Below are 26688 nucleotides of genomic sequence, written 5' to 3'. Positions count from 1 at the left end.
TAATTAGCCGTAGTGGTGGGTTTTCATCTGGGCAGAAAAAGGAACACATCCTGAACCGACAGCTGAGTTTTGCGGAAGTGGATATTTATGTTTCCAACCCTGCAAACTACCGAGGAGAAATAAGGACTGTGGTGAGTGTTTCATTGGGATCATCTGATCAAATTAAGAGGAGTTCTGGGAATATGAGTGACGCTTTCAATGCCTCATTTAATAGAGCAGCACTGAAGTGACGGTGAGAGGTCGGTAGCATTAACCCGTCCTCGTCCCTGTCCACGTCCATGTCCTGCCTCCAGCTGCAGATTCCTCTGTTGTCAGTAAATACAGCTTTTAAAAACGGCACCTAACTGAATTATCTAGACGGGCAAAACATTGTACCACAGAGCTGGAGTTAGTTTCTGTTTTCCTGCTCTTTACCTTCACATGGTTACTTTTGAAATGAGCGACTTCTTATATCCTCACTTCACTTACAGTTTTCAACCCTGGTAAAATACGAAATCACTGCAATCAAAGGACGTGGAAGGAATTGTTTTACTATAATGCAAATAAATAAATAAATAAATTATATATATTCTTCATTTAAAAAGATCTTTGTTTACAAATACAAACATAGAAGGAATGGAACACAGAATATGTAATTTTGTTTTAGGCACGACTTTACAGAGTAAGTAGAGATGTGAGGTCAAAAGAATTGAACCTTCATATTTAGGCTTCATGACCAGATTTTCTTAAGGTCAGCTGTAAGTTGTGTGAAAACTTTCAGGAGGAACCCAAACCTTTTCCCTCTCTGAGTGGAGACTCAAGGATTGGATCAAAAGTTATTCGCAATAGAAAGAAATAGACAATATCAATGAGTACTTAAGTGATTTTTTTTTTAAATGCGAGTGAATGTGAAGCGACATTTCTAAAAAAATATATATTTTATTTTCCGGCATTAGTTGGCTTCATTAATAGTAATCAGACAGGAAGTGTGCAGAAGGAGACGGAGGAAGGACGTGCATCAGGTCGGTTATCGATCTGCATGCTGCTGCATTGATGACTAGTAGACTCTGGATATGGAGCAGTTGCTCAACAGCTACATCAAAAACACTTTCGTGGTTAGCTGATTCCAGCAGGGGGCAGCATAATGACTGGAACCTTCTGTATTTCATCTTTTTTTTTTAACTCAGGGAGCCACCAGCTGATCTAATCTGATAGTCACACACCAGGTTGTGGGCTGAGTGTCCAACACTTGAAATCCACACAGCGTATATATACACACACAGCTCCTTGTCTTCCTGACCAGGTTTTTCACAGGTCAGCTGGACTCCGGCTCTAAGATCTACTACACAGTAAGGTCCATGTGTTTACAGAGAAGCTGAGGTAGGACTAAAACAGCGTGTAGAGCCACAGCTATTAATATCCTGCTGTGAAGAGGCTCCGCCCTCCAACTGTATGTCTGCCTGTCTGCTTCTGTCAGGGTCAGTCTGCTCTGCTGGACTCTTTCCTTTCAGTTTCTGCTGAATGAAGCGTGTTCAGCACTACATATCTGGAATAACATGTAGAAGTTCCTCCAGAGATTAAAAGATCACTTTATTCCTGAAAGGTCTCCATGAACAGTGTCCACCTGACACACCTTAAGTAGGAATGTCATAGAGATTCTCTGAACATTTTCCTTTGACTTCCCTGGATTAACTTCCAGCAGCAACTGATCTGGGCAAGCAAAAGATTTTTTCTTTCTTTTACATTTCAGGGTGTTGTAGCTTGTCTTTTACGTACATTTACATTTGTTTATAGCGCCTCCTTGTCCTGTCGTGGTCTGCTACAATTGAGGAATGTTCATTCACACCCGATAGTCCGGTAAACTCGATTGGGGAACAAAATTGCAATATTTGTTCCATTTTCAGCTGCTGTGGTTCTGTTTCACAAAAGCTCTGTCAGCCTGCTTTAGTCGAACTCTGGTTTGGTTGCTTAGGAAATCCGGTTTATTTATGGAGGTGTGAATATGTAATCCAACTCTGACTTGGACCAAAATGTGAACTCTGGTGCGCTTTGAATGCATATGTGAACGCCAAGCAAACCGAAAACCGCTCCAAAAGCAGGAAGCAGACTACAGCGCAAGGCGTTCTGGGTAAATGCAACCAAAACAAACTTGCGAGCCTAGCACTAGCAGAAAAAATGCCTTGTGGTCTTTTACTAAAGACAAAAAAGAAATCTTCCAACCGCTAAAATCTGATGCCACGCCATTTTTGTTTAGAAAGTTGTTCCTAATGTCTTATTAAGAGGATTTTGTGTAGTTTCCCTCAGTGGTTCTTGGTACAGTGGCCCATGGGTGAGGAGGTGAACAGGTTTTTCAAAGGTTTTGTTTTGTTTGACCGCAGCAGCTGAAAATGGAATGAAAGTTGGAGTTTTGGTCCTCAGTTGAACCGAGGCTACCGGACTATCATCTGTGAAAAGATCCTTAATTTCAAACTCTTGATTCATCCCAGTTCAGTGCGATGCTTTTTGAAATAACTAGTCTCATTGCCATTTCTGCTGCAGGAGCTCCAGCCGATGGGACAATGCAGCAGTCAGGTGACAGCGGCTCCCCCTCCTTTAACCCTCTAGCGGTGCTGGAGTTTATGTCTGACACCAAGGAGGAGGCCATCGCCTGGCTGCTGAGCAGGATCAGAGCCCCACAGCAGGCTGGAGGTGTGACAGTCAGGTAGCAGTTGCTCTCCATTAGATTCCACATCGTCGCTAACGTTCTGTCTCCCACTCAGGTGCTGGGTTACTGGTGGAGCAGCTGGGCCCTGGAGTCAGCGCTGAGCAGAAGGACAACATCAACCTGTTTCTGGTGGGGGCATCCTGGGAGAGGCTGCTGTCCGGAGCTGAGGATGTGGGCCTCTTCAAGGAGTACAGCGACGGCTCCATGAGAGGCTTCACCTGCGTCAACAAGCACAATTTTAAAGACTTTCAAGGTCTTTAAAGTACAAAAAATAAGCAACGTTTCCATTCAAAAATTTGCTTGTGAATTATTGAATGAATAGAGACATAAGCTTAACAACAAAGACATAAGCTGTAATTCATGTAACATTTTGGAAAAAACCCTTCTTTAGAAGGGGATGAGTGTGGGTGCTGACATTATTGGGGACATCTGCATTTAGCATTGAGATGCTATTTTTATCGTGAATAGCTTCACTGAAAAGCTAACTTCTTTTAGCTCAACTTGAACACAACACTAGTCCTTTCCGGCGTCCAATCAGGTCGTTTTTTGAAGCAGAAGTTAACCCCTACAGTGCCAAGAGAAGCGGCTTCCTCGTCCATCACTGCTGTTTGTGGATGATGCTTGTGTGTCAGATTTACAGATGTACCAGAAACACACAAGTATGAAAGTTCCAGTTCAGGACTTTTGTATGTAAAAAAAATAAAATCAGATAATGTGATTAAACTTTGTTAAAAATGTTTAACTCCGTAAAGTCAATCAAATTAATTAATTGAGATAAAAGCGTTAAAGTCTCACCCTAGTTGTCATGTTTCAAACAAGCAGCTCTCCTGTTGCCACAGTTACAGCAGCATTATGACAGACGCAGTCAGACACCTCAAAGTTTATCAGATACTCTGTTTCAGTAGGACAAATTCAGATGATCACAAGAGTCCTCTAAAAACATATAGTTTTAATTGTAGTGCATTATACTGAAGTGTAAAGAAAATGATCTTTAATTGGCTGAAGGACTTTTGGAGTCTGTCTCTACCATCTGCAGACTGGTACTACTGCCAATGTTTGTAAAACTGCTCAAAAATCACTAAGTTAGAGTAGATAGAAAGCATCTGTGCAGCAGCTTTCTATCCTTACAGATTCTCAGTGCATTTAAGTTTGAACTTTGAGTAGGCCATTGTAACAAATGCTTCGGTGTAACAAAATCCGTAGTAGCTCTGGCTCTGTGTTTAGGGTTGTGGAAGATAACCCTTCTCTCCAGTTTCATCTTTTCTGTAACCTCTACTGAGAAACGCGTCCCCACTCACCCGTCACAAGCTGCTGCAGAAAACTCTGGTCCACACAAAGGAAACCATCTGTGATATTGTTTTTACTTCCAGGGGACGGAGACGGCTTCCTGAGCATGGCTGAGTGTCAGTACATCATCAAACATGAGCTGGAGACACTGAGAGCCAAAGATGAGACTCACGTACCCGGATACAGCCACGCCAAGCTTTATCCAGGGAAATCTATCAGTGAGTGTCTGACTGCGTCGCTTCAGCTTCTGTTTCTGTTTCAGTGTTTCACTCGAACACCAGACATTTATATTGCTCTCTTGGATTTCCAAGAGTTTTCTCATCTAACTGTAGGATTTGTCTACTTTAGGAGATTTTCAGTCTTTTTAAATGACTTTAAGTGCATAAATTGGTCAGTCTCACTGCATGTCAGAAACTACACTAGCCTTAGTTTATCAGTAAAATTAATTTCACCTGAAGTTGAACATTTAACCTTCCTATTTTGTTTAAACAGTCACTAAGTTTAAACAAAACTTAGCGGCTGTCTTTGACAATTTAAACTGTCAGTTATGCTCAACGTCTGTTTGAGCATAATTATGATGCTAAAGCAGAAAGGAGGGTTATTAAAAAAAATGGCCTGTTTGTTAATCTACTAAACTGAAGCTCATATTAACCAACATCCAGGCCTTTTTAACTAAGAAACAATCATGACGGCAGATAAACAGTTGCCCTGTTTTGGCGTGATGAAAACAATGAATATGCAAACATGCTGTAATAACCTCAGAGGAAGATACTAAAGCAGTCTGTTTGACGAATAGACCATTAGCAGAATGTCATCATTTTCTATAAATGACTCATTATTTGAGCACAACAGCAATTAGTGGTTTGGGCAATGAATTGAGCTGTTGAGTTTAAGCTCCATCTTTGTTTAGTCATGAGGGAGAGAAAAGCAGGACTATTTGTCTTTATTACCACTTGAACATATTCATCTTCACTAGAATTCTTGTCTGGATCTTCTTGATATATTTACAGTAGATCAGAGACAGAGTTCTGTAAATTGATGACAAAAAAAAAGGAATCGAAACACTTTTTTTATTTTATTTTAAAATCTCAGTACGCAGATTGCTGTCCAAAGGAATCCTGATCCAGATGTTTCCGCTACACCATAAAGAAGAACTGAAGAGACTCTCCTTTTCTTGGTATAAAAAAATCAAGCTGTCCCTTCAGCCTCTAGGTACGTAAAGCTGATTTCATCATGTTCAGTTCAGTTAAGTTCATTTCTATAGCACATATATTGGCACAACACAGGTCATCTGGAGTCCATCCACCCACGCACATACAGCTAAGGACAAAATGGAGAGATGACTTAACCTAACCTAGTGCCTGGGGAGAATCCATGCATACATGCAGAGAGGCCCCAGACTGGGATTTCAAATTCAGTTCAAAAATACTTTATTGATCCCAAAGGAAAATTAAATAATCCAGAACCTTCTTGCTATAAGGCAATTGTCCAACTGACTGCACCAATGTCCGGCCAACCATCTTAAGTCACTGTACAAAAAAGTAACTACACCAAAACATCCGTTTTAGATGCAAAAATATTCAGTCATTTACAACCAATCACACAGATTCCAAGTTGATTCCGTACGTTGATCCTAGTTATCAAACACCGCAGTCAAGTTCAGTTTGTTATTTGAACTAGTTAAAAATGTTCTTAATGTAACCCAACAGTTTGCATCGACTCATTGACTTTATAGTAATCCCTCATACCGAGCATGCATGCAGCGACAGTGGAGAGGAAAACTCCCCTTCAACAGGAAAATCCCTGCAGCACAACCAGAACCAGGCTCAGTGTGAACAGCCATCTTCCACCACAAACCGGGGACTGTCTCTAGAAATGTGTCAACTGACGTTTACTGATGTTTTTCTTCCTCTGGTCTTTGACACATCTAAACCCTGATTTATGAGGGTTATCATTGTTTTCATCCAAAGTGACATGTGCTTTCTTGATAGGAAAGTAGTTTTAAATCCAAGTGGAAGCAAAGTAATGTTCCCTATTTGTGCATTAAAACATCTGGCTGTTTGGGTTTAACAATAACAATAACAATCTTTATTGTCATTATAGAACCATCCAATAAGTTACATGAATTATAACAAAATTGGTGAAAATAGTACTACAGGGTATTTAATGCCCTTATGGCTACCAGGTATAAAATGTTCTTCAGTCCGTTTGTCTTTGTTTTAATGCTCCTGTATCTGTAGCCAGATTTCAGCAGTTGGGACAAATTGTGACCGGGGTGTGAGGAGTCTTTTAAAACGTTCTTGGCTTTCCTGAGGCAGCGGGACCTGTGGAGATCTTCGAGAGAACAGAGAGCAGCCAACGGTCTTCTGAGCAGATTTTACGATTCTCTGGAGAGTCTTCCTCTGTGCTACTGTGCAGCTGGGGAACCGCACACAGACACAATAGCAGATGATGGTTTCAATAGAGCATCAATAGAAGGACACCAGCAGTTTTTGAGAAATATTGTTCCTCCTGAGGACTCTCAGGAAATAGAGTCTCTGCTGGGCCTTCGTTGCCAGTTCTGCTGTGTTTACATCTCAGGCCAGGTTATCCATGATGTGAACTCCCAGGAAACAGAAGTTTGACACCCTCTCCTCAGGCTCTCCACAGATGTTTAGTGGATCAGTGTCTCTTTTCCTTCTCCTAAAATCCACTGTGATCTCCTTGGTCGTGGCTGTGTTTAGGATCAGGTTGTTGTCTGTGCACCATGTTGTCAGTCGCTCCACCTCGTTCCTGTAGGCAGACTCTTCACCTGCGTTTATTAATTGCAGAACCTGCCATTTGTGAATGTGTTCATAGACTGAATGAAGTGTAAGCTGTCAGTTTAATGCTTATTACGAACAGAGAAAGTGCTGATCACCATCAGAGGAACATTGGCTGATTTCAGTCACTATCAGATTGATTGATGCATCAGTAAATGTCTGAGCATTATTGTGAAGCTAGTAGATATCCAGAGACTGTGATGTAATGTGATGATTCCATTTTCCTCTGCCATGTAATATTAATGTTTTAATGTGTCATTTTTCTTACTGAAACACTGTCAGTACTCCTGCTCCGGTCTTTACTTTGCTCTTTCTCTTTCCAGATAAAATCAGACACTACTATGGTGAGGGCCAGGCCCTGTACTTTGGCTTCCTGGAGTACTTCACCTTTGCCCTGGTGCCTATGGCTCTGTTAGGAGTGCCTTACTACATGTTTGACTGGGAGGATTATGATAAATATGTAGCCTTTGCTGTTTTCAACGTGGTCTGGTGCACAATTATTCTGGAGGTATGAAAACTGATTTTACTGACTAATGAACAAATCCATTCCAGCTCTGTACCGTAGTTAAGGTCTTCAAGAAGATCAAAATATTTGTTGATTAACATAAACACATTAGTTTTTATATAGCCAAAAACATACAGAAGTAAGCAGTTTTGTCTGTGTCAACACAATGACAGAGAGGAAAGACGGCAGCAATGATCCCTCAGGAGCAATCATTGCTTCCCATCAATCTGGGAGGACTTATCAGGTAGAACAGATGAAATTCACTGTGAAACACTGAGAGGTTATGTCCATAAGGAGGACAAGACAGCAAACAGTCAACAAATCTACCTCAGATCAGTGTGTGAAATAAGAGAAACAGGAGCTCCATGTTAGTTATAGCTAAATGTTCAAGGTCATTAATGTCAGAAGAAGCCTGTTGTCTCCCAGCCTAACATACAGAACATGTTAGATTTGAGTTTAGGAAAACTATTATTAGGACAGGATGGCTGTAGCTCATAGGTAGTGCAATCGTTTGCAATCAGGTTAAATTGTTGTAGGTTAAGTTTTAACTCACATGTCAATGTGCCCCTGGGCAAGGCACTTAATCCCAAACATTCCTACCAGTCTGCGTATTGGTGCACAAATGTGTGTTTGTGACTGTGTCTCTAACATACCCTAGTTAGTTAGCTAGTTGGCTACCTTTTTTGCATCTATCATGGGTAAGTGCAAATTTATTTCCAGTTGGCTGGATGATGTTCGTACATTTCTGTGGAGGTATAAATCTTAAATTCCATTTATAATGGTCTTAAGAAGTCTTGATTTTGAGTTGGTGAAGTCTGCAGAAAAACCTGCTTTAGTGTAAACCTTCATTCGCTCCTTAAATGTAAAAGCTTCGAACTTGTTAGAAGGTTTTATTAATACTGAACCTCTTTTAAAGTCTTCCTATTTTGTGGGTGTGAAATATGAAACCATGATAAAATATTTAGAAACTTTTTCCACATTTAATGAGATACTTTATCCTGTGCATCTCAGCTAGGAAACAAACATGTATTTGGGGCGGGGCGGTGTGGGATTTGTGTAACTGCTCACACCTTCAAACTAATAACTCTTGTTTGAGCTTTAGCAGTCAGTTTTCTTGGGTTCACACTTTCCATCAGTTGCAGTGAACCAGACTAACTTTAGAGTTCAGCAAGTCCTTGCTGGGTTTCTCTGACTCTTCTGTATGTGAAGCCTTTTGCTAAAGCCATAGTTATCAGAGAGATTAGAATGGATCAGAAGATTCTGAGGGACATTCTGGAAACTTTGTAAGTTCCTGAGAGCAGCTGATTGTTCATTTAGGAGAGAATAATTTGGCAGCTAGTTTGTGTAAAACTGACAGGTGACACATAGTATTATTTGTCCAGAACCATAGAAGCATGTTGATAACAGCTAGCAGGTTTATCAGACCCTCTCTCCTCCTCCTCGTCCTCCAGCTGTGGAAGCGATCCAGTGCCACCCTGGCCTACCACTGGGGCACGCTATGCAGGAAGAAGGCCTTCGAAGAACCTCGACCTGGGTTCCACGGCGTCCTCGGGTACAACCCCGTGACGGATCGGGAGGAGCCTCTGTACCCCAACGCCAAGCGCCAGCTGAGGATCTACCTGGTGTCGCTGCCCTTCGTCCTGCTCTGCCTCTACCTGTCTCTATACGTCATGATGATCTACTTCCAGATGGAAGGCTGGGCGCTGTCCGTCCATGACCAGGACCCTTCGTTCTGGACAGGAGTGCTCCTTTACATCCCCAGTATTATCTACGCAGTGGTGATAGAGGCCATGAACCTCGTTTATAGATACGCTGCTGAGTTCCTCACAGAATGGGGTGAGAAGCTCTAAACACTCTAAATCTACACAAACACAACTGATCAGTAATTTATTCTGTATGGAAGCATTTCACTGCCAGCGTTTGGAAATAAATTCAGGAGTGGTATCTCGTCATAATGAGAAAGTTTCAAATTAAAATGAAAATTATTGGTAACACTTTATTTGACAGGTTGTGAATAAGACAGTTATGACACTGTCATAAACATGACATAACACCTGTTATGAACATGAGTAAGTCTTCATGAATATTTATGACTGTTGTCATAAAGTGTCATTCGGTTAATCATGACACTTTTAATACAAAGTTGATATCATTCAAAATGTCTTCGTTATGACAACTTGACATTAACCAAGAAATCATGATCTGACCTCAATTTGTTATAAAAGTATTACTGATTAAACTTTAGCTTTAATAATATAAAGCTACATAATTTTTAAAGACAGGTGTTATGTCATGTTTATGACAGTCTTATTCACAACCCTTCAAATAAAGTCTTACCAAATTATTATATAATGCTATATAAAATAATTTTTATTATTTTATTGTTTCTTTCTTCTTCTACCATATCAACAAAAACACACTCTGTGCTCCAAATACCTGAAGGAGTACACTGAACTCTTTGCTTTTATTGCACATTTTATGTTGTTTGGTTTCACTTCATCTCCACGCCTGTATTTGATCTGTTTTATATCCCAATAAAAAAACAAAAAATGAAAGAAAAAAAAACAGTCAAATAAAAAAAATAAATAAACATTCTTATTTTAACGAGATGCAAAACTAGTTAAAATGAGAATGTGTCTTGTTTAACAAGATATAAAAAAGCTCTTCTCTGACAAATTACGACTTTTTAAAAAGCCATTAAAGCAGTTTGCTATGACTCTCCTTCTCACCCCGTTTCCTCTAGACGACATCTAAAAATCCCTAGAAGCGACGCTCTTTTACTGTTGCAACCTTTCTTATTTAGACAAGAAGATATTTTGGTGTTAATGATACATAAATCATATTACAAGTTTTTTTAAAAATCTCCTTAAACTGGGAAAGTTTTCTTGTTTAAACCTGATACTGCTCCTGAATTTTTTTTCCAGCCTATGGCAGTTAAACAGTTCGGAGATTAAATTACACTTTCTTGATTATACCGGTTAGCGCACTTATGAGGGCAGTTGCATCTCTGGAATTTATTTATGGGACCAAAATAGAAAGTGTTCAGATTTGTATTTACATGAACCACTGAGCAATTCTGAACTGTTATTTTTTTATATATAAAATGGTTTAATGCTGACACACTGAATGTTTTTGTTGATATGTGTTTAGAAAATCACCGCCTGGAGTCTTCATATCAGAACCACTTGGTCCTTAAAGTTCTTGTTGTGAGTATGAATGACTGTGTGCTGTGTGACTACTAACAGCAATCAGTCTGCAGGTTTATGGGGTTATTATTTTCACACAGGGTCAGGTTGGTTTGGATAGAATTAACACCCTTAATAAATAAAATTGTCATCTGAGACATTTTTTTCTTTCTGTTTATATGAAATTAAAATTAATTTGGTGATCTGGAATCTTTAAGTGCCACAAAAGCAGAAGCAATCAATCAAGGTATTTATTCAAGTAAAGATTATTTGTATGGTGTATTTCAGCAGCTCAAAATGCTTTACATCATAAAAACATCACCCAGTCATCAATTATGAAACAAGCAGTAAACATTACATTTTGTCAAATGATGCTGTCATCAAAATGATCAAGCAAAATTTACATAAAAAATATTGATCAATATGCCAGTTGTTATGAATCAAAGGGAGCTGTAAACAAATGGGCCGGGATTTAAAGGAACTCAGTGTTTCAGCTGTTTTGACATTTTCTGGAAGTTTGTTCTAGATTTGTGGTGCATAGAAGCTGAATGCTGCTTCTCCATGACATTAGTCCTTTAATCTGGGAAATGTTCTTCAAGCTGTCTTTATGTGTCTCTAAAGGTTCAGGTCAGAGTTCATCACTACACTCAGATTTAAAGCCTCGTCACTCGTTTCTAGCTGTGATGAGGCTAGAAACTAGTTCTGCTCTTTTCTGCTCCCACATTCAGGCTCTGATTGATCTAGTCTCCTCATCTTGTCATTTAGTTTAACTTCTTCAACTGTTTCGCCTCGCTGTTCTACATCGCGTTTGTAATGCAGGACATGGTGCTGCTCAGTCAGGTGTGTTCCCTCCTTTCCGGTTTATTTGATTCTCCGTGTACACCCGTGTTTAGAACCATCTCACATCTTTTCCTCCTCTCCTGCTGTTAGAGTCTGGCCACCTTACTGATCACCAGTCAGATCTTGAATCAGTTCATGGAGGCCTTCTTGCCTTACTGGCTGCAGAGGAGACGCAACAAGAAGATGATTCGCAAAGTTCAGAAGAGAAGAACTCCTGGGGACAAAGAGCTCCCTCTGGCGGATCAGGTCCGTCTGGAGGCCGATATGAGCACGTACTTGGTGAGCTCACGTCTTCCGATGAAAGCTACAGCAATCATTCCAGCAGAATCTGATCTCTGAGGTCTACTTCTCTCAGGGAACATTTGACGACTACCTGGAGCTCTTTCTGCTCTTCGGCTACGTCAGCCTGTTCTCCTGCGTCTACCCGCTGGCTGCCGTCCTGGTGGTGTTGAACAACGTCACAGAGGTTTACTCCGACGCCTTCAAAATGTGTCATGTGTTCAAAAGACCCTTTGCTGACCCGGCTTCAAACATCGGAGTCTGGCAGGTTGGTATCGGTCAGCTCTATCTGCACAAAGGAACATGGTGTTTATTCATAAACTGAGGGAACAGCAAAGGTTTAGAAGACAGAGGAGAACTGCTCTCATGTTGGCCATCTAACTTCATTTAAAGAGAATGTTTTAGGTTGTTGGTTGGAATCTGAGGTGTATTAGATGGATTTTTGTAGACCCTAGAATTCAGTTTGCTCATATTTATTAATTCCTTTTAATAATTATAAACAATAAGATCTAAGAAAACTAAAGTCAAATCACTTATAGTAAATAAATCTGTTTCACTTTTTAGTATGATCATGCTCAGGTTCCTCAAAGAGATGTAAACATTATAACATGATGTAAAGTAAAAAAAAACAAACATTTTCCATAATCCCTTATTCCCCCTTTAAAACGTTCTGACTTTACTTCAGGTCCAGTTGATGTAGATTCTGAATGGCTTCATAAAACCCAGTGCATCTTCTTAGCTCCAGTCTCAGACCTGTTGTCCTTAAACAATCAGCCCGTCTGACCCGATGTGATGAGGCTGATCCCTGTGTGCCTCTGACTCTGCAGCTCGCCTTTGAGACCATGAGTGTGATTGCTGTTGTGACCAACTGTGCGCTCATTGGCATGTCTCCACAAGTCAAAGCATACTTCCCTGAGTCTGAGACCCAGCTCATCCTGTGGACGGTGGCCATCGAGGTAAATCCACACGACTCATGCCAGCTCCAGGGCTGTGTTCTGGAACATCACTAACATCGTAATTGTTTTAGTGTGACTTAGTTGAGAACAAAGAGAAGCTTGTCCTAACAGAGGATGCATGAAGCACCGAATAAGTCACTGACATGCAATGAGGAAGGTTTTGTACACCTTGATGATGAGCTGCTCTTATTTCTTTGTGCAGCTTAAATACTGAAACTACACAGAAAACATGAACTGAACCCGATGGTTTGAGTGAATGGATAGAAAGACATTCACAATGAATCCAAACTGGTGAACTTGGTCCATTTTTAGGGAGTAATGCAGTGCTGTGTTGTATAATGAGGCCATCCTAGGAATTGAATTGTTCAAAGGAATAATTAAAAGCCCCCAATTATTCTGAAAATCCCACACCATACCAACAGAAGCAGGACACGCCTCACTGTGTACCTGTGGATATCCAGCAGCAATACCTTGAGCCGATGGAGTTTCCCTCACTAGATGGAGCCACAGTCCAAGTTGGCTCAGATGAGAGGAGGTTCTGTGGGAGTGTGTTGGCTGTATGTAATATAATGTTTTAAAATCATAAAAAATAGGATTTAGCCTTCAATTCAATTCAAATTTACTTAATTAAGGTCAACACATTAAAACAATGTTACATGTTAAAAACAGAGCGACCTTGTTTTTCTACTTACGTTTTCTAACCATAAGCTAATTTGCAAACCTAGTCTTTGGTTGGACCTTTATTAAAAGTCACTGAATTAAATGTCTGCGACTACAAGCAAGAAAACCATGAAATTGCATATTAGAGAAAGTTAATTCTCCACAGCACAGTATGTTGTTATTCATTAGTGTTCACATTTGTTTTTGTTTTTACCATTGTTTCACCTGGGAATTAAAAACTCTGTCTTTACTGCTGATATAAACTGTTCCACATATGAGGACTGCTGAAGGCCTTATGTGCGCTATTTACAGGTCTTAAATTTTGTTGTGTATAAGTCTCGTATATTCTCAAATATATGTAGTTTTCTGTCAGGCAAAATTAGATTTTCACTTTGTTCTGCAACACGAGGTGGTAACCTGTTAGCTGTTAATATACATTTGCTGGCTAGCTAGGTTTTTTTGAGTCCATCATGGGGGCACACACATTTATCGCCAACAGACTGGATGGTGCTCGTTTTGTCCACTGGCTCACTTCTCCCTTACAACAGAATGGGTTGTGGATTGGAAATTCGGTGCTTTCTGGGCAAACAAGCTTTTAAACTAGGCTACAGGATGTAGAGAGCCTTATGCAGCATGAAAAACCCAGAAATTTCACAACTTATGTGACGCTTGATTGCGACAACAGCAGGATCACCAACCATTCCCTATATTTATATGTTTTTTTATCTTAAATTTAATTCAAGATGACATTTAAAAAGTCTTAGATTTGACTCACTGTAACTTATAGATATCCTGCTTTCTCCATCTGTGGATATTGATTCTCACTGAGGTTCCCTGGAATCTCAGTCCTTTAGAAATGACTTTGTAACTCTTTCCAGAGTCCAGACTGACTGGTATCAGAGACTTTCTTCCTTTCATTTTGTTTCATTTTGTCACACTGGTCCTAAGTCATTTTATGGTTTTAAAACACAGGTCTGACAGTAATCAGACCTGTGTGTGACTGGTGAAGGTTGCTTTGTATAACTTAGTCCCCTTAATTTAAAAACTGAACTAGTTTTTACTCAGGTTATCTTTGTTGGATTATAAAATTAGCTTGACGATGTGAAACATCTAAGTGTAAAGCAGAAGAACTCTGTAGGGGGGTAAATACTTTTCCTCAGGTCTGAACTGCTCCAGGAGCCGGTTAGTTGGACTCTGACAGCATGCTGCCTCTCCTCTGTCTGAAGCGTCCTCTGGCCTGGAGCCATGGGAACATGACTTTTTATGGTTGTGGACTGAACGCTGTCCCGGGGTTCTGGCTGCAGGTGGGATGCTGCTCTGCTGAGCCCAGACAGAACCAGGACAGCTCCCAGCATGCGGCCAACCAGTAATGCACCAATCAGAGCCATCCTGTGTGTTTGTGACAGAGGAAGAATCAGCTCCTGAGTGTGCTTACTGACAATTTGAACATATTTTCACTTCATCAATATCATCATCATGCACATTTATTAGAACAGAGCAAAGGGGCAGATTCATACGTATGAAGACCAGCTGGGTGTGTGTTTTTACACACTCAGAATAGTTGGGTTTCCCGGTTGCTGGGCGCCTTGTAGCTTTCTGGCGGCGGTGCTGTGATACCTGGGTAATTATTGTATGGAGCTTCCTCGCATCACTGAGCAGTAACTAGGCAACAGGCCGGGCTGTCTCAGAGTCAAAGACTTTCTTTTAGAGTCACAGAGCTGTCTCATTTCAGAGCAGATCGGCTTACAGAGCAAACCCTCTGAGCAGAGTGTGCAGCTTCAGCAACCAGCAACCAGCTGTTTTCATCTGGACCAAACAGCATCAAGAGGGGAATAAAAATCACTGGTCTGGGTTGGTTAATTCTGACTTTTTTTAGTATTGGTTGACCTGATCTGTAGTTTAGTGCATGCAGTTTAATGATAACTTTATATTTTTCCAGATTTTGCCAAAATCTAAAGACCCTAAAAACTGAACCATAACCTTTTACATCTAACCTCAGGCTTACCAAAAACTCAACAGATTCCACCGTCTTTAATTATCAAGAAACGTTGTAGTTTTAGGGGTTAGTTACCGTTCACCTAGGTTAGCTTATATTTTGGAGACTGATTTTTTTGTATTTATCTTTGTCTGATATTAACATCAGTTTGATGATCTTAAACATCTGAAGCTCTACAGAAAACAAAATATTCTGTATGCGTTAATATTCTGCTACCTCTTTATCATGTTTCATCTCATTCTTTTTGTTTTACCAAACCACTGTGTCATTCTGAACCATCATCATCATCATCATCATCATCATGGTGCTCCACATCAGGCCAAGACAGGCTGGTGGATCTTCATTTTCTTTCATTCAGTGCCCAGAAGGTTCTGGCATTCAAACGCTGTGTGTTGGCGGACCATGTGAAACATGAAAATATTAATTATACCTCATTATTGGTTTGTTTACTTAAAGCCTCCAGATAATATTAGTTTCCACTTTGGAAAGCGCTCTGCCAGTTAGAGTCCTTGCAGAAACCCTCTTTGAGAATAGAAACATAAATAAGGTTTAAGATAAACATATTTGATCCTTTTTATTCATACTTTTAGTAAGATATTAAAATCTGGAGTTGTAACCTGAGCCAAACTGCGCACCCTGCAGAAATACATTCCGTCAGGTTGACAGTAAATGCTACATTGTTTATACCGTATTAGTTTGAATAAGATTGAAATGTTAATTTTCTCACTAACATGGGTGGGTGCCATGGTAACGTACTGTGTTGAGGGCAGTGGATATAGCACTGTAACGTCTGCCAGAATCTTCTGAAGTGAAACTGCTTATAACTGCTCAGGATAGAAAACCACCTGGATTTATCTATTCAATTATTTTACACAAATGTTCAAGCTCTGGCTTAAGAGCTTCCTAAAATTTCATTTAATATTCACAAGATTTTTCTCTGATAAGTGATTATTTATTCACATGAAGCTAGGACAGTCTAGGCAATCAGAAAAGTCTGATTTCAGAGTTGTTTCTACATGTTAACTCACAAAGGCTAACAGCAGTTAGCTCCCTTTATCCTGGCCAGGTTCTTTGCCATCTGCAGGATAATTTCCATTCAAACATCTCAGTCTGTGTGTTTAGAACAAGAACTCCTGGTAAGGTCGTATTAAAAACCTGAGGACGGATTACTTAACGTATGTCCTGCACATCCATCAAATGTCTGCAGCGTCGTCATGGTACGGCTCCCACCTCCAGGAAAACATTCACTCACCTACAAATTGTGCCTAAGTTTGATTGTGCTGGTTGTTGGGAGACCAAAGGAAGTAATAAGCTGACAAATGTAATGAAGTAATGACAAAACAGGGCTAGCGTCACAGCTACAGTTACGGAGAAGAGAAGAAGAAAAACACTTCCACGCATACTCCACTGTGTGAAGAACTGAATCTTTTCAGTGTTGACTCGCAAAATATGTGAATAATCTGACATGGTACACAGATGAAGTCATGGGGTGTGCTTCCTCCCAGATAGTCTCTCTCTCACACACACACACACACACAAAAGTTTGTATTTAAACCCATATTAGGACTTTGAGTTGACTTCCAATTATAACTGCATTTATGCCTAACCCAGACATTTGCCCTAACCTTAGGCCACACACACACACACACACACCCATGCCCGTACACCCCCACACACACACACACACACACACACACACACACCAATACATGTCAGGACTGATGCAAGTTACAGTAGCTGCAGAGGGCAGATTCAGATTTGGTGCCTGGATAAAACCTGAACACATCACACTACTATTATTCTTTAATTGATAACTGTGGCTTTAAATACTGAGACAACACTGCTAAGGAAAACAACAAGCATCACGTAGGCTGCTGTTTGATTCAGTCAGCACAGTGCAGCACTTTCCCTACTCAACAAACTGAGATCTCTGGTCTTATCGAGTTGTCACATTGATTGAATATACACAATAAACACTCTGGCTCTTAGCTGATTGCTCATGTTGTTAGAAGCTAATTTATACATCTAATGGTTCAGCAGCTCAAGGTTACTCTGAACCCTGAGGATGTTCAGGCACAAACCATAAAGTGTGTTTTGCCTGACATAATGGAAGTGATCAAACTGGACTGTCTGCTCTGTCACTGCTGCTCTGAGGTGTGCTAACGTCATTCTCTTTCAGATCGGTGATAAAGCATTCACTCTGTACACCACTGTTATGAGTCAAAGTTATTGTGCACATGGACTGAATTTCATATTTGGCTAAGAATGATTAGTTTTCCATTTTGTACACAAACACAACCAGCATTAGAAATAGAAGCCTAATGTCAGTAAAAAGTGGTTTCCTTGGAGACACTCAGTTTATGATGTTTAATGCGAAGCGAATAAGCTGCACAAAGTGAAACATTTACTTTCTGTTGGAGGTCTATCAGACTTTGTGGCACCAGGAAGCTTGTTAAAACAGCACACACTAACTCTGGTGTAGGGTTGCTAGTCTTCCTTCATCTTATCAGCATCTCCTCATTGGCTCTGGCAGCGTTGGAGATACTTCCTGATGATATGCCAGCCTGAATAAAGCCAAAACAGACTCTACCCAGTGGTGCTTTATTTTATTACCTTCTCCTGAACTCAGCAGGCTCTTCCTCTATATGGAAAGACAGATTGGATTGCAGGTGCTGCTCTGCTCTGTTGTAAAGAAAAAAAGAAAGTCCTTGATTTACTGGTCACTTTACTGGTCACTTGTGATCATGAGATACGGACCATGACTGAAAGAATGACATTCCACACACAGACAGCTGAAATGAGCTTCCTCTGTTGGATGGCTGGGCTTAGCTTCAGGGATGGGGTGAAACTTTCTGTCACACAGGGGGCAGTTGGAGTGGAACCACTGCTTCTCTGCATCAGAAGGAGTCAGGATGGCTCCTTGGTTCTTCCCTGTGGAGGCTTTCATGTCCCACTGGTAGGAGACCCAGAACGAGAGTCATGTCTGGGTTTCTCACAGAGGCCTGTTACCGCTGCAATCTGATCTGGGATGGACATTGGAAACTTTGAAACACCCTCAACACCAAATCCAGAGTCCAGTACACACTCTGCTTTGTACATCAGCAGAACCCCTCTGTGGTGGCGCTGTTACATTGTGCACCAAATTGGACACACTGAGGAATCCAGCCTCTCAAAACTTAATTGGTTCTTAAATGTTTCCCTTTTCATCCAAAACACTTTTCTTTCTTAAGATTATGGACTCGGAGTCTCTTTAAAGAATACATTTTTTTTTACATGTGCTTCACTTCTGCAGCAAACTATTCCCCATAACTTCTACTTAGCTTAGCTTAATTTAGCTTAGCTTAGCTTTTCTCACCTTAATTTTTCTCATGAGCTTAGCTTAGCTATGCTTTTCTTTTCTTAGCTTGGCTTACCTTTTTTTAGCTTACCTTATCTTAGCATGTCTTTTCTTGGTGTATGTTAGCTTTTCTTATGTTAGCTTAACTTAGCATTTGTTAGCTTAGCTTATATTTTCTTTTCATAGCTTAACATTTCTTAGCAGAGCTTAGCTAGCCAGTGATTTATAATGCAAATAATGTATCATTTTGATCCTGTATGAAATAGAGAAACTTGTGCTTCTCATCCTGGGTCACACACATATTTTAATAGGATTCATAATCATGACCAGAGCAGGTAAACGTTTGACCACGACTCTTCCAGCAGACGAGGGAAGCTGGTTATGATGATCAGATCAGTCTGGCTAAAACCTCTCTGACCTCAGCAGGATCTTTGTCCTGGTAAAGTTGATGGAGGTTCTGTCTGTCTGTCAGTCAGTCAGTCTGTCTTTTTCTGATTTCCAGCAGAGGAACCACTCAATAAAAAATAAAAACCTAATTTTGCTGTGTTGTCATTCCTTTCAAACTAAGCTTCCATTACTTCATGTTGACAAAAGCAGATTTAAATAAACATTGAAGATGATGTACTCTGATGTGCTTAAACCTGCTCTTTGATTCTGATTCTTTGACTTTTTTTTTAATATATGTATTTATATAGCATGGACTGCTGGCTTTCAAGTTCATCCTGACGTTCCTTATCCCAGATGTTCCCAAACACATCCAGATCAAACTGGCCCGGCTTGAGTTCGAATCACTGGAGGCTCTGAAGAAGAAGGTAAATAGATTGGTTTGAATTCTCTGGGACATCTGGACTTTTCTTGGTTCTTAAATATCTTTCCCTTTTCATTGGAAACGTTTTTCTTAGTTAAGCTTATGGACTCGGAGTCTCTTTAAAGAATGAATTTTCTTTGTATCGGTGATTCTTCTTATTACTAGTAGCTCCATATGTTTGTCTGGTGGATCCAGATGATAACAAACCATCAGTGGCTTTTTGCTAGAATCTGTGTAATTTAAATTCTTCCCATTGTCAGTTTGGAAACTTTGGTCTTTTTCTTTGAAACTGTCAACATGTTTTAGGTTTGAAGTTGAAAGACCGCTTTGAACAGATCTTTGAGGCTTCCAACATTTAAAAAAAACAACTGAGTCCAGTGAAAGAGTATCCCGGTGCATTTTAAACCCAACAACATTTTAAACTTAACATCATTGTCGGACAAAGGCTGCATCATCTCAAGGATTAAGTATCCAAAACAGCCTCAGCACTCCTGTGCACCAAAACATGTTCAGGCCAACAAACCCATAACAACACCAAAACATAGAACGATAACTAAATCCTAGCTACTTGGTGTAGCTTTTCTTATGAGCTTAGCTTAGCTACGCTTATTAAATGGCTCAACAGTCATTTACATCTGATTGCCTCCACACACTATTTAGACAGTAAGTCCACACTTTAGACCAGCAATAATGGTAACTTTAGAGAAAAGTGAAAGAAATCCTGTAAGTCAAACATGACAAACCAGCACTAAACAGAAATGGTGACTTCAGGTTCCATTTTTCTAACACCTACAGTGAAGCTTGGACTCTACTCCCCAGAAAAATTCACCTGAGGTCATCTTATCAAAATAAGTCATATATTGGCACTATTAACACATGGATTGTCAAGTGACTCAAACTATAAACCAGATTATATTTTTTTTTTCACGGTGTCTCAGAGAGTTAGCATTACCAAGATTATTCCAGGGTTTCCCTCAGTGTGTGGTAAGCCTGGCAGCCCACCAGGCTTTACTTGCCCCGCTGCCCCCACCAGGCTAAGTAAAACCCTGTGGGAGGGCTTTACTTAGCCTGTTTATTGTAAACAAGTTTATTTAAATAAGTTGATTTACAGTAAACTTATTTATTGTAAAGAAGTTTTTTTTCTAGGCCAAAGACAGCTTAATGACTAGGTTTACAGTTGACTCAAAGAACTGGGGGCACGCACCAGTTGCTCCATCTCCTCCCCGCTGGGGGAGGAGATCTCCAGTGCTGTCACTGCGTCTACTTGTGCTTGTGGATCGTGCGCGCTGCGTTTTACTCTAACCAAACAATTTGAAAGGTGGCGTTGCAGAGCAGGTCCACCTGCACTGGCATTATGAACCCTGCCGGTGGGCTCATTTTTGGAGAATTACAGCCCCAAGGTACAGATCAAGCCACGCCGCTTCCTCAGCTCTTGACGACATAGAATACAATACATTCTGGTGTGCTGCTACAGCGTGAATACCTTTTTGTCAGTCTGCGGCTCTGGAGCGTGCAGGTGTGTGTTAAACACTAAGCGAGGAGAGAAAAACATCAGCAATGCCACATTCAGAGTACATTGACAGCGTTTCTCCATCCTTCCTGTGACTTTGGGTTTAAGGCCCAGCTTCTCATACCAGCTGCTGGTTTTTGGCTCATTGAGTCGTTCTCTGTTCTCTTGCTTCTCCAGAGGCAGATAAATGCAGGGTGAGTAGCTTCGGGTTGGTTTTCACTTTGATTGCCATCATTTCTGACCAATGATTCCCCCTCAACTCCCCTCATAGTAATCACACATTAATTCTCTAAAATGTTGCATACTTTTCTAATATCTAAACCCCTGACTCAGTTTGTAATCTAACCCTTAAAGCTCCACAGTGTAATACTGCTGCAGCTGTGATGAACTTATTGATCTGTTTTCCAGCATGGACTCAAATCTAACAATAGTGCTTGTTGTGTTCTTAGGTGTGAAAAGGTCTTTTTGTTTTGTTGATTCAGGGATTGGCTGTCCAGGCCACATTTGAGAGAGGAAATATGCACTCTCCTAGCTCTAAGACTTTACATTTTAAATTAAATAAATACCACCATATATTAACAGCAGCGACCTGTAATAAGCCATAATGTCTAAGAGAGAAGTTAGACTGATGAAGTCACATCTACATGTTCTAGAAGGTTAAATCACATAAAGTTGGAAATGTTTTTTTGTTTTCTCAACTTACAATTTTTGTATTTACTTTGTTGTTGAATCAATAATAATGCTATAATATTCACATTTACTTGTTGATCAGATGTTATTTTGACCTAATTTTAGGGCCAATAAGATCCTTTACAGAGTTATTTTTGGTAGTTTAAACTTCTAAATCTGAACGATTAAGAACCAGATGTCCTGACCTAAAGTTAAGACTTTGATACTCTGTACATAAATTAGCAGATTAATATTTTACTTGATGTTTCTTTTTGTGTTTAAAGTTAGGCTAAAGCAAAAATCCTTCTCTTGCAGATACAAGAACCTAACATGGCACAGATGTTCCCAGAGGTTTGCTTTATATAAAAAAAATAATGTTTGAATCAGAAAAATCATAGATGGCCACCATGGTCATCAGGGAAAATCTATTTTTGAACTAAAACTGGCACTACTAATCACAAATGATACATTTTGGTGTCAAATCATACATAATAATTGGATCCATAGAAATTATATTTGCCAATAATTGTTTGATTTTGAAGATGGCTACCATCTTTGTCATGAAAATTTTATTTTTGCACTAAAATCGCTAATTAGATTGTGTTTGGTGTCAAATCGTTGGCTTCATATTCTGAACCATAGAAATCATATTTTCTTGAACTTGTGTTTCCTTTTTCTTTACATTTTTCAAAATGACCACCATGGCTGTAAAGCACAATATATGTTTGCACTAAAATTGGCTGTAGCTAAGGCTAGCAGTGGGTACAGCTAACCAAATAGTAAACAAATAAATAAACAAGAATCTGAGTTATGCTAAACCACTAAACATGTAAAAAATTTAGCTGAAGCTAACACCATACTGCCAAACGGGTAAAGAATTTAGTAAAGGCTAACGCTAAACCGCTAAACGCATAAAAAATGAACCAGTAAGACGACTGTTGCTCTGTTTATGTCGCACATCTTCATCTCCTTCCAGCTGGCGACAGACTTCAGACTCACTAACAGCAGCGTCCTCAGTTTGAGTTTTGGCTTCTGATTTTGCTACATGTTATTACTTTAAAATCGTATGAATAGGATGACATATTTGTCTAAAAGGCTCAAAAATGGTGGCCATTTTGAAATTGAAATAGCTCATGAAAAACAAATGGGGTGATCATGCAAATTGTTGCATCCACACTTGAACATTTTTTACAGTAATATGCAGCACCATTCAAATTAAATTTCCCTCTGGGATCAATAAAGTATTTTTGAATTAGAATGTGAATATAGCGTGTCATCATAAGCTGCGGCTCCCTTCGTTTCGTGTCTAATAATAAGGCGGTGAGATAATTGATGGCTATTGACTCTCAGTTCAGCCTCAGGCACAGAGAAGTTTTAAGTTTCGCAGAGTTCACATTCCCCCATGAGACACTCGATCAGGCTGATGAAAGAATTCCTTGGCTGCACATGTCTGGCTCCACAGCGCCTCGCTGTGCAGCACCATGTGAGCAGATCAGTCAGCGCCACCTCCAACCCACTGTCACACCGGACGTACAGTAGCTGACCCATGTTCCCGCTGGACCCAAAGTTTTGTCCAGGTCAACCTACTGACAATTTTCAGGAGCAGAAATGTCCAAACCCTCATGATGTCATTCAGCTCACACACACTGATTGGACTGTTGGTACTCAAGTCTACTTTTAACCTGACAAATCTAAACGTCCAAACCCGGAGAAGAATTAATATATCCTTCTTTTTTTTGTGCCACCCTAAAACTTTTACTGGCCCGATAAAAATGTTGTGAGGAGCCACCGGACCATGCATGGGTTCTCCTCACACACTCCAGCTTCCTCACGCTGTTAGAAAGATAGTTACGTTAAATTAATTAGTGTTTCTGCATCACTGTCTCCATGATGCATCTGTCATTTTGAACAACATAAATCTAGAAATGTCGGATACCTCTTGAGTAATTAGAGTCCAGCTTCCTTACAGGGAAACATGGTGGTGGCAGCATCATGCTGCCTGAATGCTTTTCTTTAGTAGGAGTGGGGAGGCTGCTCAGAGTTGATGGGAATTTGGATGAAGGTAAATCCAGAACAATCCTGGGGGAATCCTGCACTGAAAAACAGAGAGCATGGGTCTAACTTTAAAAAAAAAGTGTTAATTCCAATTTGTTTCAAGTTGGAGCTGCATTGTGTTTTTTCAGTGTTAGAGGCTGCAGAAGACCTGAGACCGTCCAGCCGGACAAACACCTGACAGTCTGTCAGTCGCCGTCCTGCACATGGATTGTTTATCACGTTTCACCGTTTGGACATGTGTAAAACCGTCTCAATCAAACACTGTGAATCGTAGTGAATGACCGTGATCGTGTTTTCTTTTTTGTTTCAGAAAATGCTGGAAGGCGCGGAGTTCAGGAAGAGCATCCAGTGAGGAGAGGAGGACCTGCAGACTCTGACGACCCACACTCCCTTTCTGTTTGCTTTAAAAGTCCCATCTTTGTTATTTTTTTTTTAGAGTTTATTGTTTTTATGCATATGGTTTACTATTAGTGGAGCAGAGGTCTGTGTGAAAGGTTTATTGTGGTGGAGAACAGACTGAGCACTGAAACGGGTTCTGGGTTTGAGGTGATGGACGACTAGAAACATGTTGGGATGAATGAGCTGCTGTTCAATTTCTCTGTAGATATGATGCACTGTAAAACATATTTAGTTATTCCAAAGAGTGTTGATGAAAATAACTGCTTTGGTGTTCTCATGTTCAGCCACTGAAGTCACTTTGGGTTCAGTCAGTATTTTGGTTCAGAACAGTACAAAGTAACATGTTCTAATTAATGTGTTAAAGACTGCAAGGTGTCTGGTCACCTGATTGGCTGACAACACAAAGCCCCAATGTAAACCGAAGCAAACAAAGGCCAAAAAGATGCAACCACTGAAAGCAACATCAGACTTTATTTTAAAATCTGAACCAGATCCAGCTGGGATTGGATTTATCCGGACTGTTCCATGCAGATACTTTTGGTTTTTCTTTGCTCCCGTAAACACGATCACAGCAGAATGCCATATAATGTATATGTATACAGCATGTGTTAAATCTTGAGTTCTTCACATCCAGGGTAGGGACACATACACGGCGGCATGTGAGGGCCATTGTAGAGGGCTGACAAAAACAGTTTGAGAATAACCTCAGGAATTTTCTAGACAAAATACAGAAACTTCTGAGCTCCGAAAGTTAACATTTTGGGAGAAAAAAACTCTGACATTTTAAGATTCATCTCAGAAATTTTCTAAAAATAACATGGACATTTCTGAGTTTGAAAAGTCTACAATTTGCTACAAAAAAAACTCTGAAATTTTGAAATTAATCTTAATTCAAAAGTTCAAAATGGTAAACTTTTGAAACTGAACATTTCCAGGTTGTCAGAAAAAAAAAGTTGTAGCAAATTTTTGACTTTCAAACCCCTTAAAATTTTCTAGAGAAACCAATGAAATTTCTGAGTTTTTTGGTTGATTTTTCTTTCTACAGTGGCCCTGATACGCCATCATACACAAAAGATGAAGTGCACTCCTGTAACCTCCTGGTGCCTTAGTTTCCTGCTGTTTATTCTATAAAATGTACCAAAGCTGCAGCAGCAGGTTGCTCTGGATCAGCCTTGGCTTCAATAAACTAACAAACCTGGAACTTAAGCATGGGTCCAGTTTTTTCTTCTCTTCCAACAGAAGAGATTTTCCAAATGCTCCTTCTATTATTTGATTTCATCTTCAGAGACATGAGCTGTCAGAAACAGAGTTTGTGTCCAGTGGGCCGTCACGTGTTGAAGGAAACCGGACCGTTTCTCTTCCTCAGAGTGTGTGTGAGGAGCACACGGCGTGCCAGCTGCTCTGGAAGCTTCTGGGTTATTTGAGCCCAGAGGAGATCTGATGGAAAGTGCCCCTCCTCAGCGCCATGCAGCTGAAAGCTTTTCAACACCTTTTGCTGCTCTGAGTGTCATTCAGAGACCCTCACAGCTCCCATCTGAATAACCAACAAAGTTCACTCAGCGTTGGAGCCGAATGGACGGAGAGGCAGGAGGTCCATGAAGCAGGACTGACAGAAGCAATATAGTTTATGAACTATGAGAACGAGAAGCGATGTCAGTCCTGTCGGAATTTAAGACGGATTTTCACATCCCAACCTGATCTCTGGAGCAGATCCAGGGGAAACCCAGGCTGGAGGGTTGCTTGACCTTTCGGGAGGCAGAGCTGGATTCCTCTGGCCGGGTCGGCCCTGCTCACACTTCTCTGTTTTCTCCTGTTCATAATCAGCAGCTCTCCTATCCGGGGCAACGCTGGCAGGCCTTTAAGGTTAGGCTGAGATTCACAGAAACACACAGAGGAGCAAAGGAATCCTGTTGTTCCACTTCAAGTCCTTTAAAATGAACAGAAGTAAGAAAATCTCAAATCTACATCAGGCTGGACTGAAACCTCCAGCTCCAAACTCATCATGGAGAAAAGCTTGATGTTCTGATGGGATGAAGACTGAGCTGTCTGAATGATGGAAGGAGTCAGGGTGAGGCTTTCAGACCAAACAACTGGACCAAAAACTGCAAGTTGAAGCTTGGATAAAATTGCAGAAAATGATGGAATGAATATGATTTTGGATGGGATGAAACAGCCTTAAAGGGGCAGTATTATGTGTTTTCCAGGCACATAGTGCCATTTTACAGCACAATCAAGTAAATATGTTACCTTCAGTTGCTACGACTTCATAATTTGAAACTGGGCCTCTCTTTAAAAAAAACTCCTGCTCTTTCTCAAATTCTGCCTTCAAGAATTCATCACAATATGGCTATATTGTGATGAATATATATATATATATATATATATATATATATATATATATATATATATAGAGCCTGTTTTTACCAGTGTTGCTCTGAGAAGTAGCTCCTTGAAGGAGCTCACATATATACAGTGCCACCAGGTGGTTGCTAATTGCTGCTGACTAGTCTGATGGAGCTGACTGAAGGAGTGGTGGAGGAGGGCTGCTCTGTAAGATGGAAGCTGCAGCTCTGAGGAGGAGCTGTGCCTTGAAGGCGGAGCTAGGGCCACCCAGGTATTTTGCACAGCTGAATGGTTGCCATGGAGATTAAAGGAATTCTCAAACATGCATTAAAGAATCAAGGCAAGACTCCAGATGTTTTTGATGAAGAAATAACA

The 26688-nt window shown here is 40.4% G+C and overlaps 1 protein-coding gene across 5 annotated transcripts; it reads left to right on the top strand.

Annotated features, from left to right (window-relative positions):
• Positions 1–15: 15 nt before the first annotated feature.
• ano10a (anoctamin 10a) lies at positions 16–25176 on the top strand. Of its 5 annotated transcripts, none has more exons than XM_032558025.1 (16): positions 16–131; positions 2518–2667; positions 2739–2936; positions 4054–4188; positions 5063–5182; positions 7095–7279; positions 8728–9112; positions 10427–10482; positions 11227–11301; positions 11392–11580; positions 11657–11848; positions 12408–12536; positions 19225–19341; positions 21025–21041; positions 21832–21867; positions 23882–25176. In XM_032558025.1, exons 2-16 carry the CDS (start codon positions 2538–2540, stop codon positions 23946–23948), a joined length of 2031 nt encoding a protein of 676 aa, XP_032413916.1. In that variant the 5' UTR covers positions 16–131; positions 2518–2537; the 3' UTR covers positions 23949–25176. The 5 variants fall into 5 exon arrangements, with proteins under 5 accessions (XP_032413916.1, XP_032413920.1, XP_032413919.1 ...); XM_032558026.1 differs by lacking the exon at positions 16–131 and adding an exon at positions 1460–1693; XM_032558029.1 differs by lacking the exon at positions 21025–21041.
• Positions 25177–26688: the final 1512 nt, after the last annotated feature.

This window comes from Xiphophorus hellerii, chromosome 3 (genome assembly GCF_003331165.1).
Source record: "Xiphophorus hellerii strain 12219 chromosome 3, Xiphophorus_hellerii-4.1, whole genome shotgun sequence".
Classification (NCBI taxonomy): domain Eukaryota; kingdom Metazoa; phylum Chordata; class Actinopteri; order Cyprinodontiformes; family Poeciliidae; genus Xiphophorus; species Xiphophorus hellerii.
The sequence above is the reverse complement of the archived record's forward strand: the minus strand, read 5'-3'. Positions and strand labels throughout refer to the sequence as shown.